Source organism: Ylistrum balloti, unplaced genomic scaffold, assembly GCF_031769215.1.
Source record: "Ylistrum balloti isolate Yb309-2 unplaced genomic scaffold, AGI_CSIRO_Ybal_v1 Utg371890, whole genome shotgun sequence".
Classification (NCBI taxonomy): Eukaryota; Metazoa; Mollusca; class Bivalvia; order Pectinida; family Pectinidae; genus Ylistrum; species Ylistrum balloti.
This window is the reverse complement of record NW_026782932.1, coordinates 13,271-37,026: the sequence shown is the minus strand read 5'-3', so window position 1 is coordinate 37,026 and position 23,756 is coordinate 13,271. Positions and strand designations below refer to the sequence as shown.

General features: G+C 34.8%; 1 protein-coding gene and 1 pseudogene across 1 annotated transcript; one reads left to right on the top strand and one right to left on the bottom strand.

The window, feature by feature from the left end:
- The first annotated feature begins 1,187 nt into the window (after positions 1-1,187).
- Positions 1,188-10,207, top strand: LOC132563862 (CDK2-associated and cullin domain-containing protein 1-like). Its single transcript, XM_060228617.1, has 9 exons — positions 1,188-1,364; positions 2,891-3,017; positions 3,803-3,911; positions 4,046-4,147; positions 4,459-4,561; positions 5,090-5,179; positions 5,869-6,010; positions 7,080-7,173; positions 7,493-10,207. The coding sequence occupies exons 1-8, from the start codon at positions 1,256-1,258 to the stop codon at positions 7,132-7,134; spliced, it is 837 nt and encodes a 278-aa protein (XP_060084600.1). The 5' UTR covers positions 1,188-1,255; the 3' UTR covers positions 7,135-7,173; positions 7,493-10,207.
- Positions 10,208-18,136: 7,929 nt separating this feature from the next.
- On the bottom strand, positions 18,137-23,498 carry LOC132563875 (uncharacterized; annotated as a pseudogene).
- Between the last annotated feature and the right edge of the window lie 258 nt (positions 23,499-23,756).

The window sequence follows — 23,756 nt, the reverse complement described above, 5'->3', positions numbered from 1 at the left end:
TTGGAGGCTCGTTGGCACTGAAGAGGAGTTCCAATTTTTATAGCATTGCATTCATTTTAGCTCTTTACAAAAATACACAAACATTTGACACAGAGAAATAGCATATATCCAGTAATACAGTTGTAGTCAGTATTACCAATGATATATCATACACAGACACGATGGTACCTGTCGCGCTTTCAGGCTATATCTCTGTAAGTTCATGAATGTTTTGGGGTTTTTTTTTTTAGTTTAGTGTACAAAACTAAATGTACAATGTATATCCAGAACTATTTAGTACTAGTTTTCTTTGAATATTCTAAGGTAGCGTCTTGCCGCTCAGTATTACAACTCCTGAAGATTTGCTTGCCTTATATAAATGATTTCTCTGGTACTTTTCATTTTTTTCAGAATCATGCCCATTCGTAAACTTTTCTACGATCACAAAAAGTTGCTTGTTGTCCTTTAAAATACATTAATGGCGGCCTTATCGCTAAAACGATTTATCGTTGTACAGGCTACGTTTAACAAAGCAAATGTCACATATTGATCATCAGTGTCAGGTATTGGAACATTAACGATCATTATATATTATCCGTGGCATCCAGTCTGAACTTTGAGATATATTTATTTAGACGTATTTGACCGATCCTTCATGAAGTATTTCAAATAATTTGTGAACGATAACATCAAACAGCGGATACCAATTCTATTCTTACAGTTGTATTGTATACCAATCTGGCGTATACGAAAATAGTCGAGAGAGAATGAAAAATAATTCGATACACATGAATGTATATTGATGCAGAAGTAGTATAATATGTTTATGTATAATGTTACAACGAACTGTTTGTAATACTGACTTAAACTGACTTACTAGATGATACATTATCGGAGATGCAATGTTACGTGTCAAAAATGCGTGTGTCTCTTAACGTCCATCAATAGTTTTAAAAAAACATCAGTGTTGAAAAAATATTAATTGGGAAACAGACATTCTAAATCCGAAACGGAATAATGTACATGTATTCTAAATGCCTTGAGAAATCGTCTATTTGTATTGGCCACCCAAATTACACTTGGTGCCTATCAAAAATCTGGTGCGTTGGACCCGCTGATTTGTCTCGGCTGTTGTCGCTACGTGTTTATTATTCGTGTCCTGTGCCGGAAATAGACAAACCTCGTTAAATCAATATGGCCGTTCGTGTAAGATCTGAAGAGTACTGGAGTGGACCTGTGGAGAAAGTGTGTTAGTCTACTGTTCTGATCTTTCGTGATGGACGAACCAATGGAGGCTGAGGCGGATTCAACACAGCCAGATTTGAATCCAGACGAGAAAGACGACCAATCGAACAAAACCCCACTTTTACGCCCTGGAAACATGGGTACGGTAAACAGTCTGTCAGATCAGCCAGAGTGATAGGAAACGATCGCATGAACGTTCACGCTTTCAGTTTATACTTTCAGAGTTCCATTGCTAAGAATTTCAATAAGAAAATCTACATATTGTACTGTCTTACTCTTATTTAATTTGATCGCTTCATCTGAAAGATTTTTTTTCCAAATTAAATTCACTATTATAAAGATATAAAACTGTAAAACGTTTCAAGAGAGCATGCTGAAAACGACGTATAAGCTTTCGGGCGGATTCAAAAGATAGCATCGTGCCATTCCAGTTTAAACGTGGAAAGTTGTGTTAATAGTGAAAGAGAAATTAAACTTTCCCAGTTTACAATTTTAGCATGAACAAAGAAACAATCACAACACTGAAAGAGTTGTATATTGGCCTCCTGAATCACGCTCAGCTGTTGCCAAGTTTTAGATCAATATAATATAAAATTACTGAATCACTGAACAACAGCGTTAAATTTGTACTTTTCAAGTTTTCAATTGTGTGTATTGTAATGATTTTCTAGGTGTACATTTTGTCAATATTGTTTGTAATTTTAAATAAGGCCAAATACAAGCAAAAAAATATATATATTTGTTTCCAATATCATATTGGGAGAATTTCGGGTTGTTATAGGTAGGCATTTTTGTTTTTATTTTGAAAAGTAATTTTATATCGTTCATATATGAAAAAGATCTTGACTTTGACAGAACATCTATGAGAATTGACTGAAAAAGTCGAGGGTAGAGTTATACTGGAAGCAGAAAATATTTTTTGTTTGGTCATAGATTTTTTTTCACTCATTTAGTGATCTTAATGGTAACATGACCTGATATGGATTAAACACTTGTTTTTGAATGACATAAGTATACTTCGTACGAAATACCAAACAACATAATTGTTTTATATATCCTCAAACTTTCAATGTTTTGGCATCTGACAAATATCCAGATATCAAGATAACCACAGATAAAAAAAACTGCTTTGAATGTTATATGACCTGATCTGAAAATAACAATACTGTTAAGTGTAATTGATTCAGAAAAAATTATCTACATATTTTTTAAATGAATAATGGAGGATGGTGTTTTTTATGTTGTAACACATTGAATTGTGTACTTTTTCTGATGTCCACATATCATTACTAGTTGATACATCGGAAAAAATCAAACATAAATACAATATATAAATGGTCTACTACACCTATATATACAGATGAATTATATTAGTAAAACTTCTGTTATTGTAGAAAAAATATTCATTAAATACATAATCAGGGGAGATAACTCTAAAGATGTTTCATCCCTGTTGTCATCTGCTTACTCATTTATATATATATATGTTATATGAAAACAGAAGTCTCAAAGATCTTTAAAGTGTTACGTTTTTGGCATTGTATTTAGCATGAAATACCTGTGAAATCACTCTAAATATTAAAGTGAAACAGCAGACTTTGTTTTTTTTTTTTTTTGCCTTTTGCTTTTTGTGTGATTAGATGTTAAATATCATACATTATTACAGTGATGATGACTATTACAACTGAAGATTATGAATCACTTTACTGGCCAAAGCTGGAAGGCGCAATCAACCAGCTACTGACCATGTCTCCCGGCCAATACATGGCTATCTCCTATGAGCAGATGTACAGGTAACTTTTACACTCTCTCTAAGTACAAACTGCAAACATATTAGAGGAGGCTCCATATTGGGACAAACAGATAGATCAGTAGTGACTTACGAGCAGGACAAACAGATTAATGTGAACTAGATTGTGGGGCAAACAGGTTCACAGTGTGCTAGATATTAGGATGAAAAGATTAGGTGTGAATAGAAAATGGGACTAAAGTTTTTAAATGAAAGGTTTCTAAGTCCAAAAACACATATCCCCCCCCCCCCCCCCCCCCCCTTATTTGTATATACAATCATCATTAGATATCAAAGAGTGATTTTACAGCAATTCAATACCATTCTTTTTTCTTTTCTGTTTTTTTTTTTTTTTTTTGCAAAAGTCTTATGTTTTAGATCTAGTATTTCACATCAGAACTCACTTAAATGTCTTTGGGATAAGTTTTTGGAAGGCTTTTAAGTCTATAATTATATACATATATGTTTTTTTGAATATCTGTTGTCAGAGATTTGGATAAAGATACATATAGATTAACAAGGTTGTAAGACATTTACTTATTCTACATTTATTCAGATCTAGCTGTAAAAAAATATGCATAGAAATCCTATGAACAGATATGCTTCAAATAATATCCAAATTAGATTCAATAGTCATGAATCAATATACATGATGATGATAAATAAACAGTACATAATTCCATAGACATCCTACATTTTAAGTTACATCAAAATCTCTTATCACCAGTTTAAACATCTTTGATGAGATACAGATAAATTTTTTGCTTCTGTTTTAATTACTATTTACAGCTGTGTGTACAAATGTGTATGTAAGCAGTTTTCTGATCGCCTCTACACTGACCTGATGAACCATATGATACAGCACCTTAAAAATCTCAACCAGCAACTGCAGTCTAGTGTGAGTACAGCATTAAATATACTTTGGATACTAGAATAATGGTTACAAAAACTTCTAGTAAGAAACAGTATTAGAGTAATCATTGATGTTGGTATAGCATAAATAATTTTGATTTTTTTTACTTTTTGTTACAGATGCATGTGGAAAATTCGAAATCTTTCTTGGAGAAGTTTTCCTTTTTGGTTAATCAGTATATCTTAGCTCTGGGTGGTATTGTACCAATCTTTAACTATATGGTAAGTTTGGAAGCCTTATTGTATGTGATATTTAAAAAATTCCAGTAGCAACCCTTTTGTCAGTCACAATACCTGTCAGATGTTTTTGAGTTTACAATTAATGACACCAGAACTGTGATTGGCAGGAGATGTCTTTTTTGTGATACTTCATTGCATTGCAGACTTCAAGTTTCAGTCATGTTAAGATTGAATTCTTTCAAATTAAACAGAAAATGATGACTTTTATTGTTAAGTTTAGATGAGATTGAAAGTTTACATTTGCTTAAGGTGTATACAAAAATTCTTCATATTTCATGTCTATTTTTTTTCAGAATCGTTTTTACGTAGAAACTAAATTGAAGACTGATCTTAATGAAGAGCTGAAGAAACTGTTTAAACTACATATATTAGACCATCATATTAGTGTTTTGTTGAGTAAGTTATTGGATTCTAAACACAAGCCTGTAATAAAATATCATTGCCTTTTTATAATAAACCTATAGAATTGTATCTTTAACACACCATGTATTTGTACACGACATGCTGATTCTGCATTTGTTAGTGTGATGTTTGTATTAGTGATCAATAGATTTGATCGTTCACTCAGCTGAATTAGATTATTGGATATTTCATAGTTTTGTATTTTCAATGTATAGTTAGAACAGTGCTTTTGTTTGTAACATCGTTTAATATTTCTGCTTGTAATACAACTTTTTTCAGAACCATTGTATCACAGTTTAATGTGAAATGTCACACTCTAACAATACTGTAAAAGATAATACAGCAATCACCTTGCTTCACATATTCATTGAAATGAAAATTGAACTTCAATTTGTCCCCTGTGTTCTGAAAATCCATTTTCTCATTCTGACCTTAAAGACTTTGAGGTGGATTGGTTTTCATTCATTCAGTGAAATGTTTCAATTATGATTGATACTTACAATATTTTTTTTTCTTTTACAGCATTATTAGAAGAAGCAAATGCAAAGCCTTTCACAATTTCACCTCCTGTGATGGCCAACACTATCAAAAATATTCACTCCATTAACCCAGGTAGGACTTTATTATATGTGTACAGTGATACAGGATCGGAAATACACTGGGCTATTTGTGACTTGTTATTTACTGGGGTCTGTATAGATAGACTGAAATACACAGGAAATATTTATACTGTGAAAAACCTCAGAAAATGTCTATTCTTTGTATACATGGATATCAATAGAAAGAGTAGTGCAAAATTAAATCAGTATGATTTAGCACCAACCCAAGGTAATGCAAAGTTTTAGTTCTGTGTAATTAAAGATCAATACAGTAAATTATTCCTCCTGATATCCTCACTAGTACATGCACTTCTATAAGCTCCTGTAGGATTGATGAAAATTGTGAAGCCAGCTATTTCATCAGGATGATTATTAGAAGAAACTAATAGGACTCTGTTATACCCAATTTTATAAAGAAAAAATCCTATTGTGACAAATAGATCTGATAAAGTAATTGTATTACATCAATTTTTGTCAGAGCTGATTCCGTCTGATTCTTTATCAATGTACTAATTCTATCTGTTTTCTTTCTTCAACAAATATTTGATCAAACTATTCCAAAAGATTCATGTAAACATCTGAAATGGAACATTTAATGTCACAATGTACAGAATATTGTCAAACAAATTCTTTCTTTTTAAATCCTTCACATGATCTCTCTGCATTACAATAAAATGTTTTTGCTCCATTTTCTTTTATCAGAATATGCCAAGATGAAACCTGAGTTGTTTGCAAAATTCATTCCAAGTATACTTCCCCAGACTTCTGTGACTGATTTGGACCGCTACATTGAGGAGGCCCAACAAATACAGAGAGAATTAAAAGTCCTTCCAGATTTTGATAGGTATCTATAACTGATGTGATTACAATCAAATCTTTCGCTTCTCTGTTATACACTGTTGATAAAGATCTGATGACCTTTACTGACATCACAGTACATAGTGCTGTGTACTGATGACCTTTCACTGACATCACAGTACATATTGTTGTGTACTGATGACCTATACTGACATCACAGTACATAGTGCTGTGTACTGATGACCTTTACTGACATCACAGTACATAGTGCTGTGTACTGATGACCTATTACTGACATCACAGTACATATTGTTGTGTACTGATGACCTTTTACTGACATCACAGTACATAGTGCTGTGTACTGATGACCTTTACTGACACCACAGTACATATTGTTGTGTACTGATGACCTATTACTGACATCACAGTACATAGTGCTGTGTACTGATGACCTATTACTGACATCAAGTACATATTGTTGTGTACTGATGACCTATAACTGACATCACAGTACGTATTGTTGTGTACTGATAACCTTTTACTGACACCATAGTACATAGTGCTGTGTACTGATGACAAATTTTCATGTGACCCATTTTTTTCCCATATCAATGCAATATCCTACACAGGTGCTTGATATTTTAATTCTTAAGCCAGCATGAACCAGGAGACATAAAATCCAGAAAATGAAGACCGTTGTAAGAGAGGACTACCACATTTGTTTTGATATGATAAAAAGCCATGTCACATGATTCATATGTCTTTTTGTAGTCTTTAGTGAAGGCTTAATTTTCAAATAAATTACCTATAGGTATGGTGATAAATGCAAGGTGAGCATATTAGTTTAAGGAAACAAAACATTTAATTTTTTAGTTAGGATTTAGGTTAACATGTACAGCGTTTAAATTAATATAGCTAAACTATGTCACTTTCTGTATTTTGAACTAAATGCTTTTATGCTGACATATTGATCTTTTCAAAAAAGAAAAAAGATGAGGAAGATACAAATTGAAATTAAGACAACTTTGTTTATCGAAGTAAAGGAATTTAGTAAAAGTACTGAACAATACTTATATTATCAGTTCTGTAACGTTCTCCTAATTTTACGTTTTTAGCTGTCCTACACGGAAGAAACGTACAAATGATGATGATGGTAGATTTACCAAATAGTATGGAGTAAGGATGAAAAGCACTTGTGATATGACTGTGGTAAGTTATGTCAGTAAAAATCTGAAAATTTTCATCATTCTTAGTAGAAATAACATCAACAGAACACTCTACTCAATAACATTAAGCCTTTTACAAAATTTTCAACATGTGTAATTTTGTAAGTCAGTTAAAAAATCTAAGATATGGTCAATGGAATCTTTACCTTTTTGAAAAGAAAGGTATGAAAGTTTAATCAATTCTGTGAAAAAAATACGTTTTAATCTTCTACACTTTCATCTGTTGACTTATCTGCTTCAGAGTGTCATCTCCCATGTAGAGACCAGTAAAATGTGTTATGTGATTTATTTCCATTTTCTAGAGAGGTGATAACTGATTGGTGCAACAAGGGAATGAGTGACCGACTACTGAGGCATGAGTGTGAGACTGAGAGGGACTATCTGGCCAATACCGGTTGTGAGAATTATGTTGGATTGTGTCCGGGCCCATGTGTGACAGATGGTACAGATAGACAATGGGATTTCAATAGTCTACAGTTTAACAACTGTATTATGAATTGTTGTTCTGCTAAAGATTGGTGAATTGTGAGGATCAGAGAAAATCACCATACTTCAGTTATTGGAGCTGTGATTTTTATCTATCGATGAAGGAGGACTTTTTCCTACTCTGATAAAACAGGACAAATAACAGTTTCAGATTTACTTGACTTTTATGTTGAATTTCATTTTGAATGGAATGAAACTACACTAAGTGGAAAATATCTTTAACATTACTTTTACTCAAAACTGCTGTCTTTTGATTTATTGGATCATAAATGTATGGTGTTAACATGACAGACTATGGCTTAAGTCAGGACACAGACCATGATGTGGAATATTCGCTTTTTAGATATTTGTATTTGGTACATAATTATTTTTCTGATTTTGTTTTAAGAATTTCAGAACATAAGAGATTTAGTTAAAATAAGTTGAAATTATTTGAAAATGACAATAAAAACATTTGACAGAGGAAACCAACACGTATAGTCATCATTCAAGGTATGGTATTAAACTGGTCACATGTAAAAAGATCATCTGGCTGTAACTGTCTCTCAGAAAAGTTTATGGAATAATCTGAAAAGTAACATTTCTAGCAAAAATATGTATTCTACTTGTATAAAAATGATAGGAAGCGATTGGTTGTACTATTACAGATATAATTCCTGGTATACGGTTCTTTGCTTTTTTGTTCTAAAGAACAACAGAAGCCATGCTAAGGATTCTTGTCTTTGAAAAAAAAATGTACATGAATTTTATATGAACATTTGATGTGTGCTAGCAATCTCTGTGTATGGAAAAATATCACCATAAGGAATTGAGTAGCATTTGACACGGTTAAACCTTGGATTATGTTAGCATGGTTTTTATGTGAATTGGTAATATATGGGGATTAAACTTTGGATCATGATATGCTGATCTGTTATTCTAGATAGAAAAAACCTTTTGTTGATACCCTGAATGTTCAACAAGTCCTCTTATCATAACACAAATGATGTTTCATTGTTTTGAAAGTTATTTTGATGTCATCCTGCTTTCTGTTTATTCTTTCACAATTGTATAATGTTCCTTTAATCTATGATAACTTTCATTTCCTGTAACTAAGGAATTTATAAATCAAGATATGAAGTGAACAATGGGCATTGAATAACTAGCAGGGTATGGTCAGTATGTGAAGTGTATCTTAAAGAATTAAACAAACATTTTGAAGCTTTATACTGGAAACATACATATTGTGCCGATAATCTCATTTCACAGCTTTCTGTGCTGAAAGAATTACACTAAAATATGATTGTGCTAGCTAAAGTTTCTCTGTGTTGTTTATATAACAAATGATTAGTCAAATAGTTACAATTTGTTGTCTTTCTTAGTTAAACCACATATTTTGTATTTCTTCATTTGAAATATACAAAGTTAATCAAATTTGTATTTACTGTTTTAATCACTTAGTAACAGAAAATGTAAACAATCCAAAAATAGACTTGGTGGAAATTATTATGGGTCTATGTTGTATGTAGTAAAGGTCTGTCTGGTGTAAACAATCTGTTATACCAAGGGGTGAGTATTGATTGACATTTCCAGTTCCATACTTAAGATAAAATGCTGAAAGTAGGTTCTTTCAATGGTATCATAACAGTAATAGTGATTTTACTAGTGTCCCATTCTGTTTACATCAAACTGTTTGTCTGGGAGTCTATTACTTGGATGATCATCAGTCCACTGTAGGAATAATAACCTGTGTAATCTGTAATTTCTGTCAGTTATTTGTGTCTCACGTATATGGTTATCAGTGTCTCTTTAATTGACCGTGTCTGAAGACTTTGAAAATTTTACTGATAGTTGTAATGTAATCCTCTACTTTGCCAAATGTGTATTACCAGATAATTTGCAATTTAGGACTTCTGTAATGTCTCAGGTACATACCAGGGGTATGTACTTTCACCTTTTTCTCTAACTGATTATAAAGACTTTTAATTACAATCTACTGTGAAAATTCAAATTCAGTTAGAGCCAAACTAACACAAACTATTTACCTGTAATCAAAACTTAACTGATATAAATTCATCAAGAAAAAGATTTGGTATTAAGTAGAAATTTTAGACCTTCATGAAACCCAATGATGTAATAGGTTCACATGTGGAGATACTGATGACAGATCCCTTGTAACATAGCTTCCACAATAATGTCCAGCCATAAACTGGTCAGCGAACAGTGGCCTCAAATGTGTAACCTACATTCTGCTTCTAAAATTGTCTTCCATTAGAATGAATATGTACTGATATACTGTGTATAAAGACTACCATGTACCTTACCAGGTGTAAGGAGTTATTTTTAACTTTTTTTTTTAAACTTTGGGAATTACAACTGTTGTAACAATTTACTCTTTGTAGGATACAGATTACAACCAGAAACATCTGAAATACTGTTATTCTATCTGAAATATGTAAGAACTTAGTCTGAAAGTTATTATTAAGTTGTATACATATTAAGCATAATTGATTGTGAATGTGAACATGACAATAACAATGATAATAATGCTATTTATTGTTTATTATTAATTTTCTGGATTTAGGGATCCTCACACTGAAGCAGTAAAGGGCTAACCATTGTGGGAGGTAAATGTTCTTCAAAGACATGCTCATGGGTTCAATACAACAAATAAACATCCCCTGCAGACAATCTAGGGTCATAGATGCTGGAAATTAACATTCCCCATGGACAATCTAGGGTCATAGATGCTGGAAATTAACATTCCCCATGGACAATCTAGGGTCATAGATTCTGGAAATTAACATTCCCCATGGACAATCTAGGGTCATAGATGCTGGAAATTAACACTCCCCATGGACAATCTAGGGTCATAGATGCTGGAAATTAACATTCCCCATGGACAATCTAGGGTCATAGATGCTGGAAATTAACATTCCCCATGGACAATCTAGGGTCATAGATTCTGGAAATTAACATTTCCCATGGACAATCTAGGGTCATAGATGCTGGAAATTAACATTCCCCATGGACAATCTAGGGTCATAGATGCTGGAAATTAACACTCCCCATGGACAATCTAGGGTCATAGATGCTGGAAATTAACACTCCCCATGGACAATCTAGGGTCATAGATGTTGGAAATTAACATTCCCCATGGACAATCTAGGGTCACAAATGCTGGAAATTAACATTCCCAAAGGACAGTCTAGGGTCATAGATGCTGGAAATTAACATTCCCCATGAACAATTTTGGGCCATAGATTCTGGAAATTAACACTCCCCATGGACAATCTAGGGTCATAGATGTTGGAAATTAACATTCCCCATGGACAATCTAGGGTCATAGATGTTGGAAATTAACATTCCCCATGGACAATCTAGGGTCATAGATTCTGGAAATTAACATTCCCCATGGACAATCTAGGGTCATAGATGCTGGAAATTAACATTCCCCATGGACAATCTAGGGTCATAGATGCTGGAAATTAACATTCCCCATGAACAATTTTGGGCCATAGATTCTGGAAATTAACACTCCCCATGGACAATCTAGGGTCATAGATGTTGGAAATTAACATTCCCCATGGACAATCTAGGGTCATAGATGTTGGAAATTAACATTCCCCATGGACAATCTAGGGTCATAGATGCTGGAAATTAACATTCCCCATGGACAATCTAGGGTCATAGATGCTGGAAATTAACACTCCCCATGGACAATCTAGGGTCATAGATGTTGGAAATTAACATTCCCCATGGACAATCTAGGGTCATAGATGTTGGAAATTAACATTCCCCATGGACAATCTAGGGTCATAGATGCTGGAAATTAACATTCCCCATGGACAATCTAGGGTCACAAATGCTGGAAATTAACATTCCCCATGAACAATTTTGGGCCATAGATTCTGGAAATTTACATTTTCCATGGACAACCTCGGGTCAGACCAACATGAAAATAAACATTCTCTCCTGACAAGCTAGAAATCAACATTCCCTGAAGCCTAGTTAGGTTCCTTGATGTGAGAAACAAACATTTCATATAAACTGTGGTAATTTTTGTGGGAAATAAACATTCTATGCTACAAATACCCACATATATATATGTTGGACATTTGATTCTTTCGCTGGCTGTACTCCAGGCGTCCATTTATCAGACACATCTCATTGTATTACACCTATAATGTTGTATACTGCTTCCATATATTGCATATGTGCCCAAGTAAAGTAATGACCTTTCATTAACAATTAATCACATTCGTTTGGATATATCTTCTACGTGTCATCAACAATGTCAACATCCTAGCACAGGATTATTTAGAGTGTACAGATACCACTGTATACAGGGTTGCCAAACATAGCACTGAAAGAGTATACAGGTCCCACTGTATACAGGGCTACCAAACATAGCACTGAAACAGTATACAGATCCCACTGTATACAGAGTTATTAAGCATGGGACTGAAAGTGTATACAGGTCCCACTTTATACAGGGTTACCAAACATAGCACTGAAAGTGTATACAGGTCCCACTGTATACAGGGTTACCAAACATAGCACTGAAAGTGTATACAGGTCCCACTGTATACAGGGTTACCAAACATAGCACTGAAACAGTATACAGTTCCCACTGTATACAGTGTTACCAAGCATGGGACTGAAAGTGTATACGGGTCCCACTGTATACAGGGTTACTAAGCATGGGACTGAAAGTGTTTACTGTTCCCACTGTATACAGGGTTACTAAGCATGGGACTGAAAGTGTATACAGGTCCCACTTTATACAGGGTTACCAAACATAGCACTGAAACAGTATACAGTTCCCACTGTATACAAGGTTACCAAGGATGGGACTGAAACATTATACAGTTCCCACTGTATACAGGGTTACCAAGCATGGGACTGAAAGTGTATACAGTTCCCACTGTATACAGGGTTACCAAACATAGCACGGAAAGAGTATACAGGTCCCACTGTATACAGGGTTACCAAATGAGGGACTGAAAGAGTATAAAGGTACCTCTGTATACAGGGTTACCAAGGACTGAAAGTGTATAAAGGTACCTCTGTATACAGGGTTACCAAGGACTGAAAGTGTATAAAGGTACCTCTGTATACAGGGTTACCAAGGACTGAAAGTGTATAAAGGTACCTCTGTATACAGGGTTACCAAGGACTGAAAGTGTTTACAGTTCCCTCTGTATACAGGGTTACCAAGGACTGAAAGTGTTTACAGGTCCCACTGTATACAGGGTTACAAAACATAGCACTGAAAGTGTATACAGTTCCCACTGTATACAGGGTTACTAAGCATGGGACTGAAAGTGTATACAGGTCCCACTTTATACAGGGTTACCAAACATAGCACTGAAAGTGTATACAGGTCCCACTGTATACAGGGTTACCAAACATAGCACTGAAAGTGTATACAGGTCCCACTGTATACAGGGTTACCAAACATAGCACTGAAACAGTATACAGTTCCCACTGTATACAGGGTTACCAAGCATGGGACTGAAAGTGTATACGGGTCCCACTGTATACAGGGTTACTAAGCATGGGACTGAAAGTGTATACAGGTCCCACTTTATACAGGGTTACCAAACATAGCACTGAAACAGTATACAGTTCCCACTGTATACAGAGTTATTAAGCATGGGACTGAAAGTGTTTACTGTTCCCACTGTATACAGGGTTACCAAGCATGGGACTGAAAGTGTATACAGTTCCCAATGTATACAGGGTTACCAAGCATGGGACTGAAAGTGTATACAGTTCCCACTGTATACAGGGTTACCAAGCTTGGGACTGAAACAGTATACAGTTCCCACTGTATACAGGGTTACCAAACATAGCACTGAAAGAGTATACAGGTCCCACTGTATACAGGGTTACCAAATGAGGGACTGAAAGAGTATAAAGATACCTCTGTATACAGGGTTACCAAGGACTGAAAGTGTATAAAGGTACCTCTGTATACAGGGTTACCAAGGACTGAAAGTGTATAAAGGTACCTCTGTATACAGGGTTACCAAGGACTGAAAGTGTATAAAGGTACCTCTGTATACAGGGTTACCAAGGACTGAAAGTGTTTACAGGTCCCACTGTATACAGGGTTACCAAACATAGCACTGAAAGTGTATACAGGTCCCACTGTATACAGGGTTACCAAGCAAGAGACTGAAAGTGTTTACAGTTCCCACTGTATACAGGGTTACCAAGCATGGGACTGAAAGTGTATACAGGTCCCACTGTATACAGGGTTACTAAGCATGGGACTGAAAGTGTATACAGGTCCCACTTTATACAGGGTTACCAAACATAGCACTGAAAGTGTATACAGGTCCCACTGTATACAGGGTTACCAAGCAAGAGACTGAAAGTGTATACAGGTCCAACTGTATACAGGGTTACCAAGCAAGAGACTGAAAGTGTTTACAGGTCCCACTGTATATAGGGTTACCAAGCAAGAGACTGAAAGTGTTTACAAGTCCCGCTGTATACAGGTAACTGTATACATGGTTACCAAGTATAGCACTAGGAAGAAAGTACAGGTCCCACTGTATACAGGATTACCAAACACAGGACTAGGTAGAATATACTGAGTTATTTCCCTTCATTTATTGGCTCTATATTTAATTTGTCAAGGTGTGGCACATTGTACAGTGTTGCATCTTGGCATCAAAATGTAAATATGTACAATGTTACATGTATATAGATATATTATAAAGCTATAATACCAAACCACACAATTATCGGACTGACAATTCTCCAGTTGTGCCATTTTTCTAAACACAATTTTGCCTCTTTTCTTCCAAACAGTTTGAAAATGAAAAGGATTTGATTATCACGAAGCAGTCACAATGACACTAACCTGTTATGTTTAAAATGTTTCAATGAGACAAATGAATGGCTTGAACAAACACAAAAATGCACAAAAAATCAGAACCCAGCTAGCTTTGATTTAAATTTAGACTTCTTAGGTCACCTGACACAAAGGGTCATGGTGGCCTATTGTGACCCCTTTTTGTCAAGCATCTGTAAGAAAACTGAACAGAATTCAGTGAAATTTTGCAGAAACCTTCCATGGCAAAAGGTAAACCAAAATTATAAATCACATGGTTCCCACCCCCAGGGGCATGAGGAGCGGGACCAAAAACACAAACAAACTCTCCTTTCCTTGTACACATAGCATTCTCATTTTCTCTTCTCTATGCTTCACAAATGTTTCCGTTTGTGAATTTCCCTGACTTTTTCTGGTTATAACTTTTTTATGTGATCATCTGATGGATAGATTTTTCACTTTATCAATTCCATTATTATCAAAAATGAATTAGACTTGTGTTAATTTTCAATGAAAACAAATCTTTATTTTGACACTGAAAAATTTCAAGTAAAAATACAAATGATATTATACCAGACATTAGTCATGCAAGGCAACATGTAGTTAAATAATAGAATCAACTGGACCAATGTCAAATATCAACATCAACAAAACAAAACTTAATTGCACCAACACATCTACATCATAACATTACAGTCATAAACAGCATCCACATTTCAACAGACAAAATCCTCCGAGTTAAAAGGCAACTTAAATGTCTCTACATCACTGAAATAATTAAAGACAGGGAATAATAACCACAACATACTCAAGCATTACCAATTGGTTGAAACTTTACTAGTCTTCATCAGGACTATTTCCATTTGGAGTCCTGTAGTTTCCTTTCTGATGAAGACCCTGTGATAGCATTGAAATTAGTAGACTAGTAAAGTTTCAACCAATTGGTAACACTAGAGCATGTTAAGCTTATTATTCCCTCTCTATAGTTAGTTTATTTTCTATAATTGCCCTGCGTACTTCTGAGGTATCCATATGCAAAGAAGGGTTCCACACTAAGTTAACCCTCCAATTTCCATCTAATGTTGACTCCACCCTCTTCCTTAGATCACTGAAATAATTTGTTTTTGTAAAAAAAAACTTGAAATTTATCTAAAATATATCTATACTTCAAAAAGACAATTAAGAGAATCAATTTTGTCATCATGAAAAATTCAAAAATGTAATTAACACATCATATTGATAAGAAATTATACAATAATCAGTAAATATGTTTTATTCAAAATGATATGTTGATTTTATTATCATGCACAGAACATTGAACTGAACTGATATTAAACCTGGGATTGCATTGACTGTTCAAACATGACCTCTAAGGCACACAGATTTTAGACACAATTTAATATTCATTTGTCTGAGGAACAGTCAATGTTACCTATGATTAAGTAAACATAAAAAACAAAAAAAAAAAAAACAGTACATTAAATATTAAAAATGTTCTATTGTGATTTGAAATTGAGCAATTTTTAATATAATTGTATATTTATTTACTAAGAAACAATTGTCAACATTTTGAGCCATAAAAAGAAAACATCAGTGATTTATTGTATGCTAAATTCTTTCTTTAATCAATATAAGATAGTATTATGCTTTTAATATGATACCAACCATTATGCTCCGTATACAAAAAAAGACATATACATTATGTACTAAGTAACTTCAGACAACATATTGAAGTGGGAAATAAACATGTGCTATATGTTTTTTAAGCTTGGTTATAAATATCCATGTCCTAATCTGAGTTCTATAATCAATACTTTATCTAATTACTGAACCTTGCCTTGTAAATCAATGCTACATGACATGCTACCATTGTAAAAAAGGGAGTTCACTTACATAATGACCGAGGAGTGTAAAACATCATGTACCATCAACTGTGTGGTTACCACACTGCAATCTGCTTTTAATTGTCAAAGATTCCTTATGAAGATGATTTTGAACAAGAAAAGGGAGATAATTCTATCAAAATTACATAGCTTTTGTTTGAGGTAGCATAAACCTTTAAATACTACATTTAACTTTGTCCAACAAACAGAATAACACATGTCAGTACAGCTGAGCAATTGATAAGGAGACATGCTTTTCAAGACAATAACAGTGTATCAATGATATACTTGTATAACATTAAAATCCAACAATCTTACGAATTACAAAAATTCATTGAAAAAGTTCAGATGTATTCCTTAGTGAAAAAATATAAAAAAAGCTATTTCCAAAACTGTTAAGATATCATAAGAAATAAATACTAGACCAAAAATATTTAAACATATATCAAACAATCACATTATAAATACAAATTTTGACATCACGGTTGCTTCTAATGGTTTGTAAAGCACTTTGCTAGTAGTATGGCGAAAATGTACTGAGAACATCCTCTAGTGTTAGCATCCTCCTGATCCTGCCAGGTAGATGCTGGTGATCAAGAAATGTGTTAAGTGCCTGTCCGTGAAAATGATATCGTAGTGTATCTCTACACAGTAAGGTCAAGCTAAGTGGCTCATCAAAATCCTGATCAAGGAACTTTTGAATGGATGGCACTTTCCACAGATGTGCTAGCTCACACAGTCGCTTCCAGTGTTTGGTATGCTTTCTGATATCTGCACCAGCATCCACTAAAAGTCTAAAGATGTTGGCATCCTTACAGCAGAATAATGACTGGTCACTAATTCTTACATTTTCACATAACAAGATTTTTACAGCTTCCAAATTCCCTATTCGTACAGCACATGCTAACGGAGAATCCATAACTCCTGATGAACTATTACGTAGATGTGGATCAGGGTTGGCCCCTAGTTTGATAAGAGTCTTCAGAGAATTGTGATCTCCACAACGAATTGCAAAATAAATTGGTTTTGTATGACCTTGGTAAGTTTCATCAAGGTCATAACCCTTGGCAGCCAACTTTCGGATCATTCCTGGGCGGTCAATGCCTTTCAGGTGAAACAAGGCATTATATGGTCCATACTGATATCTTACACACGAGTGTAATGGCTTGTCTGCCTTCACTTCTATCATAGATTTCACTTTGTCAAAACCCATAGCAATTGCTAGGTCATAGGCAGTGTAGTCCTGTATCCTGTGAGAGTCAATGCTTACCCCTCCATCTATCAGAATACCCACCATTTCTGAATCATTGTTTAAGGTAGCAACATGAAGTGGACTGTAGTGTCGATTCATGGTGTCCACAACGGCTGCCCCGTCCACGTCCGACGACAGATTCAGTGAGAAACCCTTGTCAAATAAGACCTTCAGCAGTTTACTGCTACCTACAACGAAAAACATTGTTCACAGATCAGAGAGCAAACATTTCATATTTGTTATCAATTTTATGGCTATAATCAAAATTTCTAAAGAGATTCCTGAGTATTCCAAAATGTACAATTTTTATTTTTTAAACAGAAACTATGATGTATCATATGAGAAAATGCAACATGAATCTGAAAATTGTACATATGGTAAATAATTCCAAATCAATTTCATGTTATAAATATAATATACATTATTTAATGTTTACTTGATAGAATGACACTTACCCTGCTTGACTGCCTGGTGAATAGCCTGAACCTGCCAAACATCTTCAAAATAGGTCAATGGTTTCGTCTTTAAAATTTTTTCCAGTATACTTTCATTGTTCATCTGGACTGCTCTTTCTAAAGTGGTTTTTGATGCCTGAACGCCAGCTCTGATCAAAATGTCCAGAATGTTTGAATTTCTATTTTGTAATGCACATGTTAGAGCTCCAGTCTCACTCTGATTAAGAAAATCCAGTCGAATGTCTGGGACATCAAGCAGGAGGTTGACAGATTCCTCTGTCCCATCACGAGCAGCCAACATCAGTGGGGAGAAGCGACCTTCAGAAAACTCACAGTACACATTTACTTCCACCTCCCGGGCCAACAGGAAATACAACATATTTAAATCATTCTTCAGCAGAGCATGGTGTATTGGAGTGAGCTTTAGGACCTGGGTAGCAGTGTTAAGACTACTACCCTTGATCATAAGATACCGTACAACATCCTCTTTACCCAGGGCAGCTGCTGCTGTGATGAAGTATGCTCCTGCTCTTCCGATACGATCTACAGGAGACCTGTCACTGACATGAGGACAGGATCCTGCTAGGATGGAATCACATAGTTTATCCACATGGAAGATGTGACCATTGTGTTGTAGTCTCTCTAGGATGTGATGACACACACATAATTTGTCATCCTTCAGATATTCTGAAAAAAGAACAATTTTTCATTACATTTTTGAAAAAAAAATAGGAATTCTTAAAACATTTCCACCTGCAAATAACAGAGGTCTGGTTCAGCCAGTACAATATTATACTGTTAACCTTCTGCATTTTATCAAATACATGAAATACATATTCTCAGTGACAGCAGCATGATCTGTTTCTTAAAGAATGGCAGCTTTGATCATGTAACCCAGGTCAATACAAACCGCAACATACTGCTCGGCAAGAGAGAACTCTTTTATCAGGAACATCTATTACCTTGGTACATACATGTATGTGAGACCTCTGGATAATACTTAGCCATGCCATTGAGAGTAGGACTATTAAGCCAAAGGTCATGGGCCTCAATCCTAGCAGTGGAAAGAATATGAAAAATGACTTCTGTAACAATCAGATAGCTTAATGTTGTTAATCATAATAGTATTTCATACATACCAAATCCAAACTGTTCATGTAGGACTTTTGGATGCTGCCGAAGTTTCTTAATGGCATGATCCTCAGGACAGTGCCACATACACCTAAGAATATCCACAACAATATCCATGGATACAGCATCCTCCACACAAGCCATGATAATTACCTGAAATATTATCAAACATAAGATTTATACACTGTAGTAACCATTGATCACTCATCTTCATATCAAACTGTACTTACATCATCTATAGTTGTGATAAGTGACCTTTATATAGAGGTATCATTTGAGATAAGTGACCTCTATATCGAGGTATCATTTGATATCAGTGACCTTTATATATAGGTATCATTTGAGATAAGTGACCTCTATAAGAGGTATCATTTGAGATCAGTGACCTCTATAAGAGGTATCATTTGAGATCAGTGACCTCTATATAGAGGTATCAACTAATCAGTGACCTCTATGTAGAGGTATCAACTGTCTGCTAGATCAGTGACTTCTGTCTAGAGGTAGCAACTGCTTTATAAGTGACCTTCATACAGAGGTATCAACTGTATGATCAGTGACCTTTATACAGAGGTATCAAGTGCCTGATCAGTGACCTTTATACAGAGGTATCAACAGCCTGATCAGTGACCTTTATACAAAGACATCAACTGTATGATCAATGACCTTTATACAGAGGTATCAACTGTCTGATCAGTGACCTTTATACAGAGGTATCAACAGCCTGATCAATGACCTTTATAGAGAGGTATCAACAACCTGATCAGTGACCTTTATACAGATGTATCAACTGAAATCTGTGACTTCTACATACATTTTCTAATAACCTCTGTTGAATTTTGTAACATGATGACATCTGACTGACATTTTGTCAAATGCAGAAACATCTGGAACAAATATTTGCAATATTAACACAATCACTGGTCAATGAAATGTACAATGAGCTAATTATATACCTAAATCCAATATTTCTATGTACAATACCTGGTATAATGAGGTATGTATGCATTTACTCATTCCTGGCTCTAGGTGAAAATCAAATCAAGCTGAGCCGAGAATAGTACATACCATATTTATCAGACACAAAGCCCATGTTTGGTAATAAAACCACCCACATCTATTGGAGTTCCATATGATAGTCCAGTAATAATTTCATTCCCTCTGCTTTGAGTCACATACATACATAATACATGTGCAGACCTCTAAAGTGTTCAAGTAAGCACAAAGGTCAAACAATTCTAAGGATTCATAAAAAAAAAAAAAAAATCTTTTTTTTTTCTTCTCATTATTTGTATAACCGTAGAATTTTTACCAGATATACACACACTACAGGGCTTGTGCGAGCCACATCCTACATACCCACTTCACCAGGTTATATACACAATACACTCTTATCTATTATGAATCAGACAATCTATGGATTTTCGCTTAAACATATACAACTTATCCATTCATTTACATATCAATTATTTACCATTAGTAATTTCCTTCGGGAAATCAATTATCTTGACATAAGAATATGTAGTAACATGATTTTTAACCAATACATATAATAATTGTTCACTGAAGTTATTTATGTAGCTTCTTGTTTCATTTAATTGTTGTTTAATAATCCCTATTGGCCTGGATCAACGCATACTACAAAATGTATTGTAAATGTATATACTATGTTTGTATACATATGTAGTATTTTTTTCTACATTGTTTTTAACTAATTGTTACTGCAGCATTGGGATTATGTAGATTCAACAGAGCCTGTAACATTACAACCGATATAAAATAAACCATTGTAATAGTAGTCGATTTTATCCACCAGGTTAAAAATACACTTAAGTTATAATTATAAGACAAATGCAATTGGAAATATATATGCAGGTATGTATCTTTATACATATTACATACATGTACATTGTACCAGAAAAATATTTTCTAGTCATGACAGCTAGCTGTCTCTGATTTACCTGAACAACGCATCTGCAGGTGTAATGTACGGTTATGACAATTACATTTATTACTTATATACAATATATATTGTGTTTTCTGAATTCCGATACGATAATGAGACCTCTACATTGTCCAGATTTCTGACGGCCCGTACGTATTATACCCCACGTGTATATAATTCAGTAATACCCAGTGTCTATTGTTCGATGTTGTTTTATCGGAATAGACAAGTTTGGACGCCGGATTAGTAGCCGCGCTAGACTCACAATCAAATAGAACACATGTAAGCAAATTTTAAGTTACCTTCGTTATGCCTTTCCTTCCGAGTCTGGTGGATACCATCCACGTGCGGATTATATACCTTTGACAGGTGAGAGATGCAATCAGCTGTCATGTTGTATTGTGACAGCGTGTGCGTGTTGACGCTTCTGCAATCATCACTTCGATATTCGGTACACCTTTCTAGGTATTAATAACAAAATTTACCTGGACTTCCGAATGTAGATCAGAGGTCATATACACGTATTAAAGCTTGATGCATAGTCAGCAGAATTGCAACTAGTAGATAGTAAGTCGGATGATCAGCATTGTTGGCAAAATAAAAAGAAAGAAAATCAATCATTATTGTGATCACAGGCCACTAAAATCTTTGTTCTAATTACATATTTGTGACCTCTATACAGAGGTATCAAATGTCTAAATAGTAACCTCAATATATATGAAACAACTGCATGATTAGAGACCCAAATATAAAGGTATGAAATTACTATAATTTAGAGTTAACTGTCTGATCAGTGACCTCTATACAGAGGTATCAAGTCTAATAAGTGACCTCTATACAGAGGTTTCAACTGTTACAATAGAGACCATGTAGAAATATCAACTGTAATCAGTGGCCTATAGTGGTATGGAATGTCTCATCACTGACCTCTATATAGAGGTATTAACAGTGTAACCAGCTTTCAACTATATCAAATGCAAGATCAGTGACTGCTATACAAAAGTATCAATTGTCCAGCCACTGACCTCTGTATAGAAATATCAACTGTCACTGTCTGACTAGTGACCTCTCCATTCAGAGGCCACTATATAGTGGTAACTATCCTTTCAGTGAACTCCGTATAAAGGAATATGTCTAATCAATTACTTTTTACATCAAGACATCAAATGTGATCAATTACCTCTCTATAGAGGTAAAATGCCTTACCAGTGGTTCCTGTATTGAGAAACATAATTTTTTTTCTGATCAATTTTAAGTACCAAATGTTATTAACAAGCTATAAATATGCAAAGACCATCACTTAATTGTGGAGCATCAACCTTTTATATTAGTATTTGATTGTCAGTCAGTAGGAAGAGGACTGGAGGAGGAAAACATTGTAATCTAAAGAAGTAAGTCATGACAAAGCAGATTACACCTCAGCTGTTTGCATTGTGTGTTAGCAACTTATAGTCAAAAACCTCAGGAGGTCCACATAACAAGGTGTTGTTGTGTATCTTTGTACATTGATGTGTCTTCAGATTTAATCATACAAACAAAAATAGTGGAAGATGATGTGACAGCTTCCAAATGTGTATACAGTAGTCAAACAGGCTGGAAATGACAGTATGAACAAACATGTGTTGGTGCAACACAAATACCCCCATCGACAGCCATTATGCAGAGTAAGGAGCTCTATAGAGTTATGGGATTTGTAAAAGTTGTACTCCTGACTTTTCAGACAATGAGTTTAAATGCCAATAACTTTGGATAATCAAGAAGCCCATGGACTTTTAGTGGTCACCCAAGTCCTAATATAATCATAGTTATTGCAAACTGCTATCTGATGACAAATATCATTAATCAAGAAAACTCTCAATGATAAAAAACATGTTTACCCAAAAGTATTATTTTTATATATACTAACAGGAAAAAGAAATGCAAGTTTTTGTCCGGTGGTAAATATTTCAAATGTTTAATGGATGATTATATCATTGTTAAGATGTTTATATTAATTCCTCATTACTGATTAAAATTTGATAAGTTCTGTTGTCTTAACACAGGCGGCGTTGGCATGGATAGCGTTTAAACGTAGATACCCTACGCCATTTCCTGATCAAAATCAATAGCGGGTATGCCCACCTCAAGCTGCAGTCGCTGCTCTAACTCTCCTTGCCATTGACCCCATCAAATTGTTTATGGTCCTTTGTGGGATGTTATTCCACTCCTGAAGAAGGGCCTGCGTGAGCTGAGCGATGTTGTTTGGGACGTTGACGCGCTTCCTGAGCCTCCTGTCCAGCTTGTCTCACAAATGCTCGATCTGGAACAGATCTGGCCCCACTTGTATAAAACATCTCAACTTGAGATTTCCTCAAGTCGAGATTTTCCTCAGCTGATATCTCCTCGAAAACAGCTTGTATAAAATTTTATCAAGGAACAGGAGGAAGTCATCGGCTAGGATGTCCTGAAATTCCTTGAGGAATTTTCCTACAAGATATTTTCATGGAGATATTAGCTGAGGAAAATATGGGCTTGAGGAAATCTTAAATTGAGATATTTTATACAAGTGGGGCCAGGGCTGTAGGGTGGCCAATCGAGTACTGGGACATTGT